Consider the following 19,352-nt stretch of genomic DNA (forward strand, 5'->3'; position numbering starts at 1 on the left):
CCAGCTTTGAAGGTAGCACCCCACCAGCAGCAGTGCAGAACAAAGGGTGGCAATACCATACCATGCCACCCTAATTTTGTGCTGCTGCCTTGGTTGCTGGGTGGCTGGAGAGTGGTGGCTGCTGACTGAGGGCCAAGCTCTGCAGGCAGCAGTGCAGAAGAAAGGGTGGCAATACCATACCATGCCATCCTATTTCCATGTGCCTATATCAGAAAAATGAAAAAAAAAAATTTTTTACAGTCAAACGAGAGCCACCCTAAAAATACCTTTTCACACATTCAGAATAGCTACATTTATCTGAGCTCCTGTCCCCTCCCTCAACAGCTAAAAACCCCTCATATCTAAATTATGGTAATACACCACATTGCTCATGAGTCATTTTCCCAGTCACACACCAATTACCCAGTTGTTTGGACACCTTCCACAAATACTTTGACTAAATGGGGATTGTACTAAGCATTCCTTTAGCATTTTAGGAGCTTGACTCACCCCTGCCAGCAGGGGCAGGTTGTTTTGTGGGAAAGGGTTCACCTCTAATACATGGTAGACCTCAGGACCCAATTTACTGTTCAAACACAGAAAGTCATGAGTTACATAAAAACAATGTGATTCCCCTGAACACCAGGAGGAGGCTTTCCCCCCTGCCTTTCTGAAAGAAGACACACCCCTTCCTTAAATCCCCTGGTGAGTCATGTGACAGACAAGTAGCCCTTAACCCTTTCCTTGCTTTTTCACCCTATCAGTGGTTCTAAAAATATTTACAATGTACTTCCCTCAAAAGGCACTTGAGATGCGTCAATTTTTAAAATACTGTATAACTAAAAAGAGCTCTAAAAAACCCAGACATTATACAAAACCCAAATACTTTAGTGTCTTTAAAGAGTGGAGATGGCATTCTGTTGATCTAGAAGACAGCATAGAAATATTTTTTCTGTTCAAATCTAGCATTGATAACTGTGTGGTGTGGGTGGGGAGGCCAGTATCGGAGTGGAGGGAGAAGGGGGACATGGAACAAAAGACATTTGTCTTTCCATTGGTAGTGTGATTGGAAATGGCAACTTTCTATTTTTCTCTTCTAGGACCCTGTGTGCGCTCCAAAAATAGCCATGATTAATTATAGTAGTGATACATGAGTGTCCAAACCATGTTTTAAAATGTGGCTATTTTTGCCTGTGTGGACAGGAAGAAATTATTTGTAACCATGTTTGTATATATCACTAGGCTACAATGTGGTTCTCTAACATGGTTAGAGCATTATTTTCTGTCCAAATAGACAAGAAAAAACATACAAAAATATATTTTGGCTACTAGTATGTTTAAACATGGTAATTATTGAAGTTTAGATAGAGCCTACTTGCCTAGACTTCCTACATTGATGAAAGGGTTTTTTTCTGTCTATGTAGGTATCCACCTCCTAGCGGCAGTAACTAGGAACCACATCTACACAGGGGGTCGGGTCAGTTTAACTATGCTACTCGGGTGTAAATTTTTTACACCCAAGTGACCTAGCTAGGGCAATCTAAATGTTAAGTATAGGCCAGGGCTAACTCATGGTCTATATTACAAAATTATGCTGAAAAAATATCACTCCCACAAATGACATGGCGATGCTGGCAAAGCCCCGTGTTGTCACAGCTATGCTGACAAAAGCATGCTGCTGCTGCTGGCAGCATAGCTGATAACGTTTGGAGAGGAGGTATTACTATGCTGGCAGAACTCCTCTTGTTGGCGTACACTGTGTGTGTCTACACTAAGTAGCTATACCGGCATAGGCTCTCTAGCAGAGCAGGGAATTGAACCCAGGTCTCTTGAGTTTCAGGCTAGAGCTCTGACCATATTAGGATCATATATTTTTGAATATCTACACAATCTACAGTAGGGGTGAAGGTATCTCATTTTGGTCACATGTGGAGCGTGAAAGAATACCACCACCATTTTTTACCTCCACTCTGACTCTTGATTTGGACAACTTTTTCAATAGGAACTGAATGGAGATCACAAGATTTATCTGACATCGACCATCAAGTAAACATCAGATGGTAATACTAGATTTGGAACTTGCAAAGCTAAAATGATCCACTTTGTGTCTACAATTACAAATCTGCTGTATATATCGTATTCATCTTAATACTGTGGTAGAATAATTTCTGCTTTTAAAAAGTTATTTTCAGTAGAAAACAGAAATCAGCAGATGACTTAATGGAGAAATCTAATACCGTTTATAGAAGAACTTGCACTAAATTGTATATCATAGGTAGAGTGAATAAATGTGTGCAAATACAATAGGAGTACTTAACCAAGAATGTTCCCCAGTGCACAAGAATGTCCTAGTTTTCACAGCTTAAATCCCATGTATAGTTTTGCATCATTAGTGAAACAGGAGTGGTTTTCTTCATTTGGTACAGTTATAGATCTTCCCTTAAAGGCTTTTTCCTATGGCAATTGCAGACGGAAATGCTGTCATCAGGTTGAGGTACAAGTTCCATTCCATCTCTTATTTCAGGTTTGCTGGCTTGGTGCTTGGCATATTTCTGAAATATGTAAGTGACATTTAAGAGAGCTGACACACTAGCATGTAATTCATGTAACAGACCTCTCCCTTCCATTCTTAAACCTTGCTTTAAACACTGCTTCCTACATCATTTACCATCTGTTTACTAGGTTTTCACTGAAATACCTACTAATAAACTCAATTGCCTCTGGAACTTCCTTTAATGTTTTGTCTTATGTCCTATTAAATGTCAGCTTTAATACTGTCATCAACAGTATGAAACTGCTTAATATAAACACATGCAAATGATCGGTCATATTTTGGCACACTAAACAGTCCAAAAAGTGATATCATTAACCTGTGCATGCATATGAGATCTGATTCTGTATAGCAGAACAGCAAAGCAATTCAATACCCATAAAGGGTTTCTGAGTCACATTAGAATTCTGCTTCTTGAAGTGAAAGTAATGTCAGTTGTGCCATGCACAAACTGGTTGGATCTATACCCTTTTATTCAATCCTGCATCTCTTTCACATACCCTCTTGGATGGCCAGTTATCATCTTAGATGCTTCCCAAGTCCCCACTGTGGACAACATTCCTTCTTCTGCTCCCCCCCGTCCACAGGCTGTGACCAACTCCTGTTACTCCTTCTTTCACAATATCTCTGTAATTCAATTAATAATGGGCCCAACCTTCCATTGCCATGAGCAATCCATAGAAGGAAGCTAAAAGGTAGGATCTCTGTGGGGTTCTCAGTTTTCTCCGCAATTGTTACATTGCTGAGTATGAATTGCTTAAGAAACAGGCCCTGGGACAGCCCACAAATTCCATGGATCCCCCAGAATCAGTGGGAGACTAGTGCCATCTGCAACACACTTGGGTCTTTGGTCTGCCCTGCTACCTGGCAGCACAGCTGCCATATTGCCAGGGCTTCCTTTCCCAGTAACCAGAACCAGGGCCACCCAAAGAACCAATGCCATGCTGGGACATTAGTTCAGGAGGATGAAGTTGGAGCAAAAGGAGGAACACTAGCCAAAGGGTCAAAGGCCAATGGAAGATCACCTGTCTTAATCAGAAATAAAGCATTACAAAACACTAAATACAAATCAGATGGGGTGAGGGCGGAAAGTCATGAGACCCCTTTCACAGTAGGACTGCTGGTAGCTCAGATTGCATCCCAATAATAATGAGATACGTTCTATCAGAGTTCTTGAATGATCCCTTACAACCTACCATGAACAATGTCTCAAGATATGTGGACTGAATAGAAAACTGTAGGGCTAGAACTAGTAGCAGCTAGGCAAAAATGTAACCAAATGACACACTGTACTTACCTGGAACACTTTGTAATAATAGCAGTAAAGCCTGTGAGGCTGCAGTAATTCTCTTGCAACTAACTGACCTTCTTTAGCAATCTTTCTAGCTTCTTCATCATTTACCTGAGAAATTGGAAAGAAACAGCGGGGAATAAAAGAGCAATCAGTGAATCACTCAATTTCCTTCTAGCATGATAACTCTCATTAAGAGGGCTGTTCAGATCTGCAGTAATAGCTGGAATGCTATCCATGTACAATTACCGATACAGTGCAAGAACACATTATTTAGTTCCAGGTTTTTAGAATTTATCAATATGCTTGCATGGTCACAAAGACATTGATATCTTTAGGGTTGCTGTTAAGAGTATTGGTGGCCAATTGTATATATTTCGAGAAATCAGTCAGTTACCGCTCTACTATATTGTTCAAGTCACAGCCCAGTTCATAAGCAGGTTTGATGTCTCTCACACAGATTTGATTACACAGAATACAGAGCTGTAGTTGTTGTCTTTTCCTACTGCGTGTAATTAAGTGTTTTTGTTTCCAGCTTTGTTCTTTGTGAAGCTTTTCAACTGAACCATCCTTGGTAACACACGTGGAATGTGTTTTGGTGATGTGGGTAGTGTACTAAACACTTGTATTCAAGAGTTTTAGAGCTTCCATTTCAAAGCTTGTAGTGTCCTTCATCTGGTCCTTTTTGAACAACTACAGTACTCAGAACTGAAACATTGCTTGTGTTTCTCACACTGCTAGTTTCAGTTTTGAAGCCTAAGCTCTATTCTACTTCACCACAATAATGTTTGGCATATTTATAAATATCCTTTCTCTCTCATTCTATGTTACAGGAAGGTATTATTTTGGTGCATCTGATCAGGATATCTGTATTAATAATTTGTACTCTGTGATCACAGCATTTGAAAAAAAAATTAATCCAAGGTTTGAAAGCAATCTTTAAAGATCTGAAAATCTGTTTAAAGTTGTTCTACAGCAAAACATTTAAGCACATGCCTAAAGTTAAGCCTGTGCTTAAGTGCTTTCCTGAATGGGGATGTTTACTTGAATTGGGGCCTTATTATTTATTTAACTAAATGAAAGTAATAGCAATATATGCACCTTTTATCTCAGTGCATAGTTGATGCAGAACACGGATTTAGCAATACAAAAGGAAGAGGACCACTAGGAATGTGTGTTTGTGTCAATTTACCCCTTTTAACTTTGTTGGTAACAACACTTACCTTAGCCCATTTTATTTTTTCTAGCAAGTCATCAAGGCTTCTTTTAATTGGAACATAATGCTTCCATGGCTTTAATTCACTGTAGAAGTGCTCATAGTATTGAGAAGTTTGTTTCAGTACTAGACTGTCACCCAACATGAGGTATGGGAATCTGTACGCTGCTACTGTCCCATCTACATTCACTTGATATTTGTACTGTAAAGTGAAAACAAAGAAGCAAAAAAGGAGAAAAAATATTTTGAATCAAAATATCTAATCTTTCAGCCTATTTAGTGTTATATACATGCACAGTTTCAAAACGTCCTGGAAATAATAAGTATCTAGAGAAAGGCACCTGTCATAAATATAAAGGGAAGGGTAACCACCTTTAAATCCCTCCTGGCCTGAGGCAAAACCCTTTCACCTGTAAAGGGTTAAGAAGCTAAGGTAACCTCGCTGGCACCTGACCAAAATGACCAATGAGGAAACAAAATACTTTCAAAGCTGGAGGGTGGGGAACAAAGGGTCTGTCTGTCTGTGTGATGCTTTTGCCGGGAACAGATCAGGAATGCAGCTCAGAACTCCTGTAAAAAGTTAGTAAGTAATCTAGCTAGAAATGCATTAGATTTCCTTTTGTTTAATGGCTGGTAAAATACACTGTGCTGAATGGAATGTATATTCCTGTTTTTGTGTCTTTTTGTAACTTAAGGTTTTGCCTAAAGGGATTCTCTATGTTTTGAATCTGATTACCCTGTAAGGAATTTACCATCCTGATTTTACAGAGGTGATTCTTTTACCTTTTCTTTAATTAAAATTTGTCTTTTAAGAACCTGATTGTTTTTTCATTGTCCTTAAGATCCAAGGGTTTGGGTCTGTGTTCACCTGTACACAGGTGAGGATTTGTATCAAGTCTTCCCCAGGAAAGGGGGTGTAGGGCTTAGGGGGATATTTTGGGGGGAAGACATCTCCAAGTGAGCTTTTTCCCTGTTCTTTGTTTAACCCTGGTAGCAGCATAGGGTTCAAGGACAAGGCAAAGTTTGTACCTTGAGGAAGTTTTTAACCTAAGCTGGTAAGAATAAGCTTGGGGGTCTTTCATGCAGGTCCCCATATCTGTACCCTAGAGTTCAGAGTGGGGAAGGAACCTTGACAGCACCATCTTGTGGTTTAGGCCCAAGACTGGTAATTAAGAACCTTTGGATTCTAATCATGGATCTGACACAGATTTTGGGCAAATCATTTAGCCTCTATGCCTCAGTGTTCGCACTTACCTACCCCACAGGGCTAACCTCAGGGTCAATTAAAAACATGCCAAATACTGCTCACCCTAATAGTCCCACAGAAGTCAATACATAAAGCAAGATGGATATGGCTCAATGTTTGTGAAGTGTAAACCCAGTAACCACCCCACCCCCCCCAAAAAAAACAAACAACTGACAGTAGGGGTAAGAAAATCAAATGCTTTCATCTAGGTGCCCACCAAGGCTTTTCAGGTCATCCATATCAGCTCCATGTTTTATATGCATGAATTCCAAATATTATACAGTTTCTTATGAAGAACCTCACCCCTGGTTGTCCTCAGCTCACATCACAAAACCACAGCACAATTCACATGGACACCATAATGGGCATTCTGTTAAGAAGCGGGCTGGGACAAGGACAGAGCTGTGGGTGAGGAAAGCTGTCATCTAGTTTTACGCTATGTTTCTCATGAAAATCTCTCATTTCAATTAAAAGTAAACAGAGCAATAGTACAAATTGCACTAAGTCAGTGTTTCCCAAACTTGGGACACCGCTTGTTCAGGGAAAGCCTGTGGTAGGCTGGGCTGGTTTGGTTTGCCGCTGCAGGCCAATGGGGGCTGCGGGAAGCAGCGCAGGCTGAGGGACGTACCAGTCGCCACTTCCTGCAGCCCCCATTGGCCTGGAACAGCAAACTGCGGCCAGTGGGAGTCACGATCGGCCAAACCTGTGGATGTGGCAGGTAAACAAACTGGCCCGGCCCGCCAGGGGCTTTCCCTGCACAAGTGGCGTCCCAAGTTTGGGAAACACTGCACTAAGTAATATAAGGTGTTCACTTTGGAGAGGGCTGTTTTTAGCATTTCTGATATAATCCAAGGGGCAGAACCTCAGATGGCATAAAATATAATAGCTACTGAAGTCAATGCAGCTGTGACAATTTATACCAGCTGAGGCTATGCCGCTTTTACTTCCAGAGATTTATAACTCTGCTGCAACTTTGTTTACAGGATCGCTGTTCACTTTCCCTCAAGGATCAGCAGATTCATTACGTTCTACTGAAGCCACTAAATCAAAATTAAAAATTTGTAAGGCAAAAATAAAGTTTAACAGAATTGCAAATGATAATATTTTTAATATATTAGAGACTCTAAGTTGAATCAGTCCCCAAATGCTCTCCTCTCCATCTCCTCACTCACAACCCTTCTCCTTGAGGTGGTGTGACTTCATACCATCCCCAGTGAATGGCACAATATAACCCAAGCAGTTTAATATGGCACAATATAACCGAAGAGGACAGAAACAGAACATTGATGCCAACCATGCCTGCCTGTTTTGTGAATCACATTTAATAGTAAATATGAAGAAGAAATAACATTAGGGCTAAATCCAGCTGCCAGGAAACTCTGACTGCAGATGTCTGCACATGAGCAAAGTAAAAGAGGACATTTCACATCCTCCCCCTCGCCACTGCTCAGATCTGGGTGCTGCTGACATGGCAATTGAAGGAGCTGCAGGATCAAATAAATCAGCAACATTCAATATACTTCTCTGACACACTGCTACAAGAACTGTTTTTGAAACACACAGTACACCTACATCTATATAAAATATGCCTATTGTTTGCATGTTAAGTAAGAAATAAACACAGTTACAGTGGGTCAGAAATCTGCATACAGGACCTGATCCAAAGCCCACTAAGGTCAAAGAGACCACAGTGGATAGCACAGTATGGCTTTTTTAAAGGATGTTTTACACTGTTTTTATTTATGGGTAAAATATCTATTTTGTATGGACACGTGCCCAGGGCAGCATAAAACTTTTTCAAACACTGAAATGCAATCAGCAAAGTTAAAAAGGAAAGCTGCCTCTCTTCACTTAGTAACCATTTAACTGCAAAGTAAGCCCATGTCTTCAGTATAATGTGGCAAACCTTAAAGAAGTCAAAGAATCCCATCAGCTGAGCCTTTCCCAGCTCTTTCTCCTTGTCTCGGAAGAAGAAATATCCTGTTATTCCAGCATCTAGTAGCTCTGGATTCTCCTTAGATAGCTGCACCAATTGGAGACGTTCTTCACGGCTGTCTCGACCTCTAAAGAAAGCTCGCTCTGTTTTGTTGTGCCAGAAAGGGCCTACATATATTGAATGGGGGGTTGGGGTGGGGGAAGAAGCCTTGAAATCTTCAAGTTACACATGCTCATACATTCAATATGAATTTGTTACGATATCAGGGTCATGCTCCCATGTATGGTAAAACAGGTATCAACATAATTTCCATTATGAACTTGTTAAAGAAACATTTAAACCCAACTGGTAAATATTTGCCCTATCCTGAAGTTTTGGCAAGGAAAAAATTCTTAATTTCACATTTAAGTCTTTTTTTCTTTTAAGAAACAAAGAGCTCTGTGAAGCTTGAACGATTGTCCGTTCCACCAACAGAAGCTGGTCCTATAAAAGATATTACACCTCACCTATCTTGTCTCTAAGAAAATTATTTGTCTTTCAACAAATTGTCAAGAAAATAATTTTGTTAGTTTTTAACTTATATGAGTACTGAATACTGTGAAATCTGAGCAAGAGACCTTCAATCTTAAAAGTCCATCCAAATATCCCAACACATAATTCCACTCCACCTTTAGTAACCTCTGTTAAGCAGCCAATTTTGCCATCTTTGAGGGGTCACTTAACGGTGACCTACAGAGGAATAAAAAGGTGGTGTATCCTTTTCTGTATCTTTACAATATACAGAGAAGTCCTGTAAGATTTTCACTCTGCTTGCTTGTTGTTATACTTTTAGAAATATCCAAAATGTAAAATTTTGCCTTTCCTGTTTGTGCTGGTAGTCTCCCTGGAGAACCCAGAGAAGTGGAATGGGAGCAGCTTATTCCATCTTTAATTGAAGGAACAGGTATACTGAGTCATTAACAGAGACCTTGCGTCCAAACTGTTTATCAGGTATTTGAATTAAGTAAATATTTGGTGAAGGAGAGGGAGCTTTAAACTGTCTAAATAAACATCACTTCCTTAATCAGGTTTCATTTTTTTGGTGCTCATCACTTCATATTACTAATTCCCTAAGCGGCCATAGAGGCTCCCAGGAAAAAGAGAATCTTTCTAGCATTCAAACAAACAAACTGGGGAAAAAAAGCCTGGCCCTTGCGGTTTTCTTTATACACAGACAATATTTTTCCATTTGCAGGCCAAATGAAAGACAATTTTCAGTGTAGTGGAGGCTGTCTTGGAAGAGGTTATGCAGTCATTTTCACAGTTTAATTTAAACAATTACAACAATAGCCCAAATCCTCTCTCAGGAATTGGACTAGTATTTGGTTATAATTAGCATTCTAAAGCACTTTACTGGATGAAGGGAGTTATAATCATGATATTTACATCTGTCAAGAAACCAGAGTAACTACACTTCACTGGGCACTTATTTTCTAAAAACAATCCAATGCAAAATGTAATAATTGTACTTTGCATACTAACATGACAGAGCACAAATCACTTCAAAGGGATTTTTATGGTCTGCTTTGTGAACTTTTATACCTGTGAACTTTTATACCTATACCGAGGAAAAGATTATTTTTAATACAAAGTACTGTTCCCAGAACCCAAATGGGAGACTGTTAATTTAAAAGTCAGTGATGTTGCATGGGTGTAACTAAAGTCTGAATTTAAGGCCAAATTTTCAAGCCTGAGTGCCTAATGTTAGGCTTTGAAATCCACATTTAGGAACTAAATAAGAGCATTTTCAGCTCCCACTGATGTCAGTGGATGTTGTAGGTGTTCAGCACTTCTGAAAATCAGGCCACTCTTATTTAGATACTTATATAAGTTATCCGGCTTTGAAAAGTTTGGCCAATATCTCTCTTTACATATATTCTGCTACTTCGCCTTTGACAGAGTTATGAATTGATTTGTAAAGCCTATGAGTTCTAATTTACCTGTGTTTCCTTGAATAGAAAGGAGGTCATTTGTAACACCACGTAGGGTTTCAAGTGTTGAATGGGTTATATCATATGTTGGAAGGACTAGGTCTCTTGAATCCACAGAGCCACACCATGAAACGATAGGGATAGGGCCAGGCGTATCATTTGCTTTTCGATGTTCCATTGGCCAGTCTCCAACATTAAGATAAAACTCTACATCAGGGAGACGAACCTAGAAGTATATCCAATACAGTACAATTACACATGAATTTATGCTTCAACTACTCATGCTTTAAAAGTAAAGTACGGTCATCAGTTTTCTTGTGTCAAAGAATCAATTGTTTTCAGTGTTGTAGCTGGGTTGGTCTCCGGATATGAAGACACACAAGGTAGGAGAGGAAGTATCTTTTATTCCACCAACTTCTGACAGTGAAAGGGACAGTGCCGTAGGAGACCACTTAAAATGAAGTGTGCAATTAAGGGGTATCAGACAGTAAAGTGTGTCATAAATTGTTGTAATGGGCTCATTATTTATCCAACAGCTTGAAACCCCTTAAATGCCCACTTCACTTTATGTGGCCTCCTACAACATATGTAAACCCCCTATGCTTAACAATCTGCCCTAACTTGTATTTAGCTCTGACTCTCTAGTTACCTTCCCCAGACCTGAAGAACAGCTCTCTGAAGCTCAAAAGCTTGTCGCTTCCACCAACAGAAGTTGGTCCAATAAAAGATTTTATCTCACCTATCTTGTCTCTCACAATCAGTCAATCAAGCCACCAAACAATAATCAGCATTATTTGAGACTACAGGCTCAATCCTGCAAGCCAGCTGTGCAATTGGAGTTCCAATTCAGGAAAGCCTGTAGCATCGTAGTGCCTGCAGTTTTCCTACTGACTTCAATGGGCTTTGGATCTGATAATTAGTCACCAGTAACATCAGGCTTCCTAAACAGATGATATCATGCAGATGCAGAAATAAAAATAAAATCTTGGTTTAATAATTAAATATGCAGCAGTAGTTTAAGGTTTGCTATGCAAATAAAAGTATGAATATAATATCCAAATGGTAGCAAATCTGTGTGATCCAAAAGTCTTTAAGTGAAGGCTTATATAGCTGTACCTTTCTTGCCAATGAGAGCAACATTTCATCTGAGAACATTTTGAAGTCTGTGTACTTCCCTAAGGAACGACGGTAGATGTGATTATTGAGAACAGTGTAATGAACAATAGCGCCTCTCGTTTGCCCAAACCTTGTTGGGACTTCATGAAGCATCCGCTGAAGGTTGATGGAGGGAAAAGAAGTAAAGTCTTTAGTAACTTGAGGCTCCTGGGATGGACAAGAGAGAATATTCTGCCAAGTCTGAGAATCTTCTTCTGGACACTCACAGTACTCATGATAAACAGGCCCTGCAGAACACAAAGCAATGAGAATGTATGACTTCTGTGATAGTCTCAGCTCACAATACCCAAGACTCCTGATGGATACAAAAATCTAAAACTAGAGCTGGTGGAAGTCTTTTGATTTTTTTGGTTTGCTTTTTAAAATAAAAAGACCATTTTTACCAACAAATATTTTCTTGGAAAATTTCCTCTTTCTAAAGTGTCAGGGTTTTTGATGAAAAAGAAAAAAGCCATTTTTTTTATTTTTTAGAAACCCCAAACAACTAATCATTGAAACAATTTTATTTTGGCCAAAATCCAAACAAACTGAAAATTTTTTACAAAAGATTTTTTTAATTTGTCATGGAAAATATCTACCATTTTTCAATCATCTCTACTGAAAAAACAAAGTCGTGTACCAGCGTCATGCTACCTGCCAGTGAGCCAGAATGCCTATAGTTATTTAAAACATCCATCAATACTATTATTTAGCTGTACAGCTTCATTTATCAATATTTTAAGCTTTATTTAGGACTTTATGGTGCCAAAGTCTTTACATTTAGTATGAGGTGCTTTATTTCATGTAGCCCGTCCTTTTGGATCAGTGTGGATTTATACACTGTAATAAGGCCTAAGCATTTAAGTAAACTTTATTCCGTAAACTTCTCGCCAAAAACAAGTACTTTGGTCACACTTTTCTTTCTGTCACACGAGTGACTATGTAAGTATGCTCCAGCCCAATACCCAGGGTACTGTCTTGCTGCAGTTGGACCACATCCCCCCTATCTACTGTCAACTTCACTTGACATCCACAGTCCTCCAATTTTTCAAAACTTTTCATTGTCTTGCACCAACATTTTCTACTGTTGTATCAATCTATTACCCCATCTGCACTGACTCTGGCTACGGTTCTGTCCTCTCCATGTGAGCAGTAGTGGAAACAGGGAGGAAATTGTTGTAGGAGCAGCAGTGATCTGTATGCGCTGTATGACTATGCTATGTTCAAAAGGTCTGTTACACTTCCCCCCTTTTGTCTCCTCTCCGTCTGTGAAGTGGCTTTCCCCATCCCCCTCCCTCCTTGAATGCCTGTGGGATGAATGGGCTGCTGGAACAGCTGGAAGATCAGAAGAGCTCCCAGGTAGACAAGGTGTCTGGGACCCTAATAAGGCAGCACTCACACACCCAGTGCATGGACACTGGCCGAGGTGGAGTGTAACCAACCAGACGTGCCCAAGTCATCTCTAGACGCAGGCCATGGAGAGCAGGTCCTTAAAAGGGGAAGGGGCCATGTGCTCAGGAGTGCACTCAAAAGCTTGTACCTCCCATGAAGGCCCTTCGCCCGGACCATCTGGCCAGTGGTTTGTCGCATTGCATTCCATCGTGGCTTACCTTCAAACACTTACCTTGAAGGATCCTGACATCTCCAGTTCCGTGCCTGTCCTGGGAACGTGAGTATGCGAGTGTGACCCCCACTTCCCCCTTCTTTTGAGCTTAGCTATCAATATAATAAACATGCTGCTTTCTGCCAAACTCTGGTGAGTCATTAGTCCTCCCTAAGTTTACTAGCTGGCCCAATTTCGGGTAACAGAAATTTGCTTTCATTTTTGTGGTTCCAAACTATCTAGAACTCATACTCCAATTTACTGCCTTTCTTTAACTCTCATTTTAAAACCATTTTTGCTTCAGTTTTGAAGTGTTTTATAATCGTGTACATAGGATGCTATACAAAAATAAAACTTTGATCAGGAGAAGGAAGGAGTGCGAAATGATGCTGAAGAAGTAATTTCATTTTCAGTGTTCATCCTTTCCCCTTGGTAGGCAACCAATCAACTATGAGAAGAGAGAAGAAGACCAAAGAAGCAGACCAGAAATCTGAAAACAGTTTGCATTATATTCCCCTTTTAAGTGGAATTTATAGTGTAGGGACCAGCATTGATCTAAGGTGGGCCTGTAGGAAGAAAAGAGGAGATAATGTGGGGCTGGTTATAAGATTTCAATGTCTAGAAAGGACCGTGCTTTAGAAATCACAAAGGTAAGATGGACTGAACAAATTATGAATTGCTGGGAACAACATGGATTTACTTGCTTTACTAGGTGAGGTTTCCTTTAGACAAATATAGCATCACACTCTGGCAGATGCTGTGCTTATGTGGACACATGCCAGAAAACTCACAGCTAGGCCACAAATGAAGAAGTTCTGTCTCTGCTGTGGCACTCCACAAAACCTGAAGGTCACCCTGCCGCAAGAGCTAGGGCGGCATGTTCTGAGGCAGGACCTGAAGTTCAGGGACCATGGTCTACATGCTTAAATATTTACGTCCCATAACTTGGCAACGATCTGTATGTAGATTATTTCTGCTCCTTTAATCTGTGTAAGAGGAAGGATGTGTAAGGGGCTGCTTAAACCAGAAAAAGCATCGGTATCCTCCAGTTTGTTACCCTCTCCTGACTAGCCAAAGTTTAGTCCATAACATTTCTGTAGCTGTCACCATAAAATGGTAAACTGAAAACTTACCTTTCAAAATATACGGAGACTGAGCTACGTGTTCATTACCATAAAGCACCTCAATCTTTAACCCTTCGTTGACACTCCCATACATCCGATACTGTATAAGAAATGACCCATCATTCCTATCCATAAGGTTAGGGATGTGGATCCCAATGACTTCTTTGGGGGAAAGTGCTTTAATTCCCACTTTAAACTGTGTTCTTCCTGAAAAGAAGAAAATAAAAATAGTTGTAGACACTTCATGCTATTAGGGTTACTTAAATGAAAAAAAAAAAGAGAGATGCCACTGATGGATCAAATTCTGCTCTGAATTATACCAGTGTAAAGCTGAAATAACTCTATAAAACTCAGAGACATTTCTCTGGATTTACCCTGTAAACTATTCTGAGTGCACAAATTTAGCAGTCATGCTTTATAAGACACACCAACATTAATTCCAAGACTGTATGTAAGAGGAAGAGATCACCCTGTCAAGTTTTCCCGATCATCATATGTCTAATATAAATGGACAAATCACAGATGAAAATAAGCAAGATGTAAGTTACCTCGAGGTGTGACAGTTACAATGCAGTAAGAATGTCCCAAACATTTTGAAGCAAAGATTAACTTTATTATTCAGAATTCAAGTTAATACTGTGAGGATATGTTAGTTCCTCGGGAATCAGAGAGAAGGAAAACCAGGATAAAACCCAACAGGAGTGAAGAATACTTGCCAGATGGTGGGGAGGCACTTGCAGCATGCAGGAGTCAAATACAAAATCACAGAACCATACAGTTAGAAGGGACTGCAAGGGTCATCTAGTCGAACCCCTTGCCAAGATGCAGGATTTGAGAAAGACTTATTCCTCCAAGGGGAAGAGATTCTTCATAAGGGCAGCTGGCATTCCTCTCCATCCAGTGCTGGTGGTCCAAGTAGAGATGTTGCTGAAGCCTCCATTTCCTGGAGGTTAGAGAGCATGGACCCAGTATGCCCAATAGGGTATGGCTGGCTCACATAGTGTGAGCTAGTCCATTGCCAGTCATGATAAGACTGTGATGGAGTCCTGAACAATGATCCTCCAGGTCTCTCCATCGGGCCATGTACTGACCTCAAAGGGGAGAGTTCTCTACTTGAGGATAGTGAAAAGATGTGGCCCTGTGAAGTGAAGGATGAGTACACCTCCTCTAGGGGAAGTGCTGAGGTGAACAGCGGTCTTGGTACCTGTGCCTGTTCCAATGCTGGCGGTGGTCTCAGTGTGGAGTCATCCTTGGAATCTCTGTGGACTCCTCTGAGAGGATGTCCTCCGATGCCGTGAGTGATTCTACTGAAAGGTCATCATCGGCGTCTGTGTGGTCGTTGATGCTGGTGGGACAGGTGCAGGCTATGCTCTATTGGTACCATAATAGCCTGCTCTGCAACATTAGCCATTGCTTCTGTCTGGGGTTTAGCAGTCTTATCCTTGGAGGTATGCTTTCGTACTTCCTTGCAGGATGACACTGAGCTGTGCTTGGAGTCTCAGCTTCTGTGCCTGGAACCTCAGCTTCTGTGCCTTGAACAGCCTTTCTACCTGTCAGGCTTCCATGCTGAAAATGGTAGTGCCTCATACATTGGTGCCAGGGTTCTCTATACCAGTTCTTTTATTGATGTTATGGGTTTATCATTGCTGGCTTTTGGCGTTGCATGCCGGCTAGAGGGGGCATTCATGGATGTTCACTTCTTTGATACCTGATTGGAGATGGTACTCACTTCTTCAGGGTCCGAAGTGACCTCAATTGATTATTCCAGAAAGTGAAGCTTAAATCAAGCATCCTGTGACTTGTGCATCCTGGTGGAAAAGGAGTAGCATACTGTCCACTGCTCCAGAGTGTGGCTTTCACCCAAGCAGAATAAGCACCTGCTATAACCATCAGTTAGTGGTCTCAAGCCACTGCAGGAGGGGCAGGGCTTTAAGCCCAAAAGTTGAAAGTCTGCCATGACACTTAGTACAACTTTACAGGGCAATCTATACAAGGGGTTCTTCTTCCTTTTTGATTTTTAAACTGACAATTTTGGTAGAGAGGAAGATTTCCTACCAGAAGGTTAGAAGATTATCTGGTTATCAGATGAACAAGTAGAAGAATTAGTGAACACTGAGAAGTAACGTATTGAACACTGCTGGATTCCATCTTGCTGCTTGGTTAAGAGGGAGCTGAGGGAGGAAGGAGGGAGAGGGTATGTGTGCAGTCTCGACAGACACTGCTACTGCAAAGACTCTGGGTTCATGGACGTGAGTCATGAGTTTACCTACAGAGGGATTTACACTTACTCAAAGGAGAATTATATATTTGTTTATATATATGAATCACAATGTATATTGATATATCCATGTAATATGTTATGTTCCGAGAAAAATATGGAGTATCAGAAGAAAACATCACCAGCTGGACTGATAAAAATTGTATAAGAATTGGAGGAAATGGCATGCCTTGGATCATGGTGGCCTGCCCAGAATTGTCTCTTTGGAATTGTGTGAGTAGAAGGCCTAGTAAATAAAGGCAAAGAACCAATGATGTGACAAAATGGACTATAAATGGTTGCCTATGGTTTCTGCAAATCAGAATCGTTTATTGATCCAGAGCCCGTGTGGTTATAGATGTGTTTTTTTCCGGCTCCCCGCATCTTATGATCGGAAGGAATCTCGACTGGCTGTTGGGACCATTCTGACCTTTGGACTCTGGTATAGTATGTTTGGGGTGTGAATGTGGAGTGAGTAAGGTTTGTTTTGTAATCAATAAAGAGCATTTAGAGTATTATATACCAACACTGTGTCTGGTATCTGCCTGCTCCCCATCCCATAGGGAGAGCTCTACTGCGGGTCTAACGAATGGTGGAGAATGCGGAGGGGGGAGAGATATTAAGGAGTGACAAATTTCGAGATGGGGTCTTACAGTGTTGGGGGAGTCCTTATTTAAGACTAATAAGGGTGACTCCTTATTTGTGAGAAATTTGTGAAGAAAGAAACAACGCGTGGGGAGATACTGCGTGGTGTTATTGTAATAATGTTGAAAACACTATTTAAGAAGAGAAGTAAAGAGGTGAAAGAGGCACCCCAGTGAACTGAAGTTAAAGCCCCTTCTCTGTTAGAGAAGGAGATTATTGCATTTGGAACATGCCCTTGGATAGAGGGTGCAGTGGAACGGGATGTAATTCTGGATACCTTAGAAAACATGATTAAAAAATATGTACAGCTGTACAAACCTAATGCCAGTAAAAAGCAAACGGCTATAGTATGGCTGTTGTGGCAAGCTGTAAAAATGGCAATTGCATGTAAGTGGGAAGTCTGTGAAGAGTTACAAACATTACAAGAGAATTTTAAAACTTGCCAGGAAAATTTGGAGTGGAAAGTGAGGCAGGCATAGATCATGCAAACTCAGAACAAATGGGGAAGCAAAATAGGGAACTGAAGAAAAGAATGATGAATTGGAAAAAGATTAAAACAGACAAAGATAAATTAGACCATCAAGTAATAGAAATAAAACAGTTAATTTGAGATTTGACTAAGGAAAGGGAAGAGAGATTGCAAGCGTTTCTCACAGTTGGTGCCAGAAAACAAAAGCAGCATTGAAAAAGCAAATGAAAATACAGGAGCTGCAAGTTGCAGCTGTGTGTCAAAAAGAAAGAGATTTGGATTCCAATGATATTTGGTATGAAGAGGATCTGTGAGGGGGTCAAGAGAAAAGGGAATCTGACCAACATCGAGAGGAGCTTTATACTAAGTTGAGGGAAGAAATAAGAAACTGACCCGTCATAAATATAAAGGGAAGGGTAAACCCCTTTAAAATCCTCCTGGCCAGAGGAAAGCTCCTCTCACCTGTAAAAGGGTTAAGAAGCTAAAGGTAACCTCGCTGGCACCTGACCAAAATGACCAATGAGGAGACAAGATACTTTCAAAAGCTGGGAGGAGGGAGAGAAACAAAGGGTCTGTGTCTGTTGGTATGCTGCTTTGCCGGGGATAGAACAGGAATGGAGTCTTAGAACTTTTAGTAAGTAATCTAGCTAGGTATGTGTTAGATTATGATTTCTTTAAATGGCTGAAAAAAGAATTGTGCTGAATAGAATGACTATTTCTGTCTGTGTGTCTTTTTTGTAACTTAAGGTTTTGCCTAGAGGGATTCTCTATGTTTTGAATCTAATTACCCTGTAAGGTACCTACCATCCTGATTTTACAGGGGTGATTCCTTTACTCCTATTTACTTTTATTTCTATTAAAAGTCTTCTTTTAATAGAAATAAAAGTAAGAAAACTGAATGATTTTTCATTGTTCTCAGATCCATGGGTTTGGGTCTGTGGTCACCTATGCAAATTGGTGAGGATTTTTACCAAACCTTTCCCAGGAAGTGGGGTGCAAGGGTTGGGAGGATTTTGGGGGGAAAGACGTGTCCAAACTACGTTTCCCAGTAAACCCAGTTAGAGTTTGGTGGTGGCAGTGGTTATTCCAAGGACAAAGGATAAAATTAATTTGTACCTTGGGGAAGTTTTAACGTAAGCTGGTAAAAGTAAGCTTAGGAGGTTTTCATGCAGGTCCCCACATCTGTACCCTAGAGTTCAGAGTGGGGGAGGAACCTTGACATGACCAGAAAAGGCTAATCCAGAAAAGTCTGTAGCAGTGACAGAATGGAGATAAACCATTAAGGATGCAGCGGGGGAGATACAGTCAGAGCAGACCCAAATAATCCCTGCGAGTTCGTCAGATTTACTGTCGATGGTAAAGTCATTAGGCCCAGTGAATATGAAAAACTACATGGCTAGTACAGTGGGCAGAATTAGAAGGAACAAAGAATTTAAATGTAAATGAATCTTATAGGTTAATCAGGGGAGCTACCACTGAACAGATTAGACAGGCAGTAGATCGAGTGAAAAATGCTTTCGACAGGCAGCCAGAAGCACACCAACTGATACCACAATTTATTATGCTGTTAGGGAAAGAGAGAGGTCAAAAACCAATAAGGTTTTATCCAGTGCAGATTGCATGAAGCCTGGAGATTCACCCAGGGATTACCTATTAAGAAAAATAATATTGGGATTATTGGCTGGAAAAATACAACTGGTGATTAATCCCAGGTCGGAGGTCGCCAGACATGTCACAGCTGATTCTTTGATGGCAGTTAACTTAAATCAAAGGGAATTTTGAAATTATGTGTTTAAAGGATTGGACAGAAATTTATTAGCGATGTCTACTGATCTGGTGAACCAAGCAGCCCAGGATGAGGGGTTATGGATGCACTGGAGCACTGGATAACATGCCAACAAATGATGAAA

General features: G+C 40.6%; 1 protein-coding gene across 7 annotated transcripts in view; it reads right to left on the minus strand.

The window, feature by feature from the left end:
* The window catches only part of POGLUT3 (protein O-glucosyltransferase 3), a 41,809-nt gene that overhangs the window by 13,843 nt on the left and 8,614 nt on the right, over positions 1–19,352 (minus strand). For 4 of the 7 annotated variants that reach the window (XM_073339096.1, XM_073339072.1, XM_073339087.1 and 1 more), the window contains exons 2-8: positions 14,081–14,278; positions 11,306–11,592; positions 10,199–10,415; positions 8,190–8,386; positions 5,045–5,239; positions 3,828–3,932; positions 490–2,531 (exon numbers count right to left, since the gene is read on the minus strand). In XM_073339096.1, coding sequence (XP_073195197.1) covers positions 2,406–2,531; positions 3,828–3,932; positions 5,045–5,239; positions 8,190–8,386; positions 10,199–10,415; positions 11,306–11,592; positions 14,081–14,204 — 1,251 coding nt within the window. In that variant the 5' untranslated portion in view covers positions 14,205–14,278 and the 3' untranslated portion in view covers positions 490–2,405. The remainder of the gene's footprint in view (positions 1–489; positions 2,532–3,827; positions 3,933–5,044; positions 5,240–8,189; positions 8,387–10,198; positions 10,416–11,305; positions 11,593–14,080; positions 14,279–19,352) is intronic. The other 3 variants (XM_073339086.1, XM_073339082.1, XM_073339062.1) reach the window with 1 other exon arrangement.

The sequence above is a fragment of the Lepidochelys kempii genome, chromosome 1 (assembly GCF_965140265.1).
Source record: "Lepidochelys kempii isolate rLepKem1 chromosome 1, rLepKem1.hap2, whole genome shotgun sequence".
Taxonomy (NCBI): Eukaryota; Metazoa; Chordata; order Testudines; family Cheloniidae; genus Lepidochelys; species Lepidochelys kempii.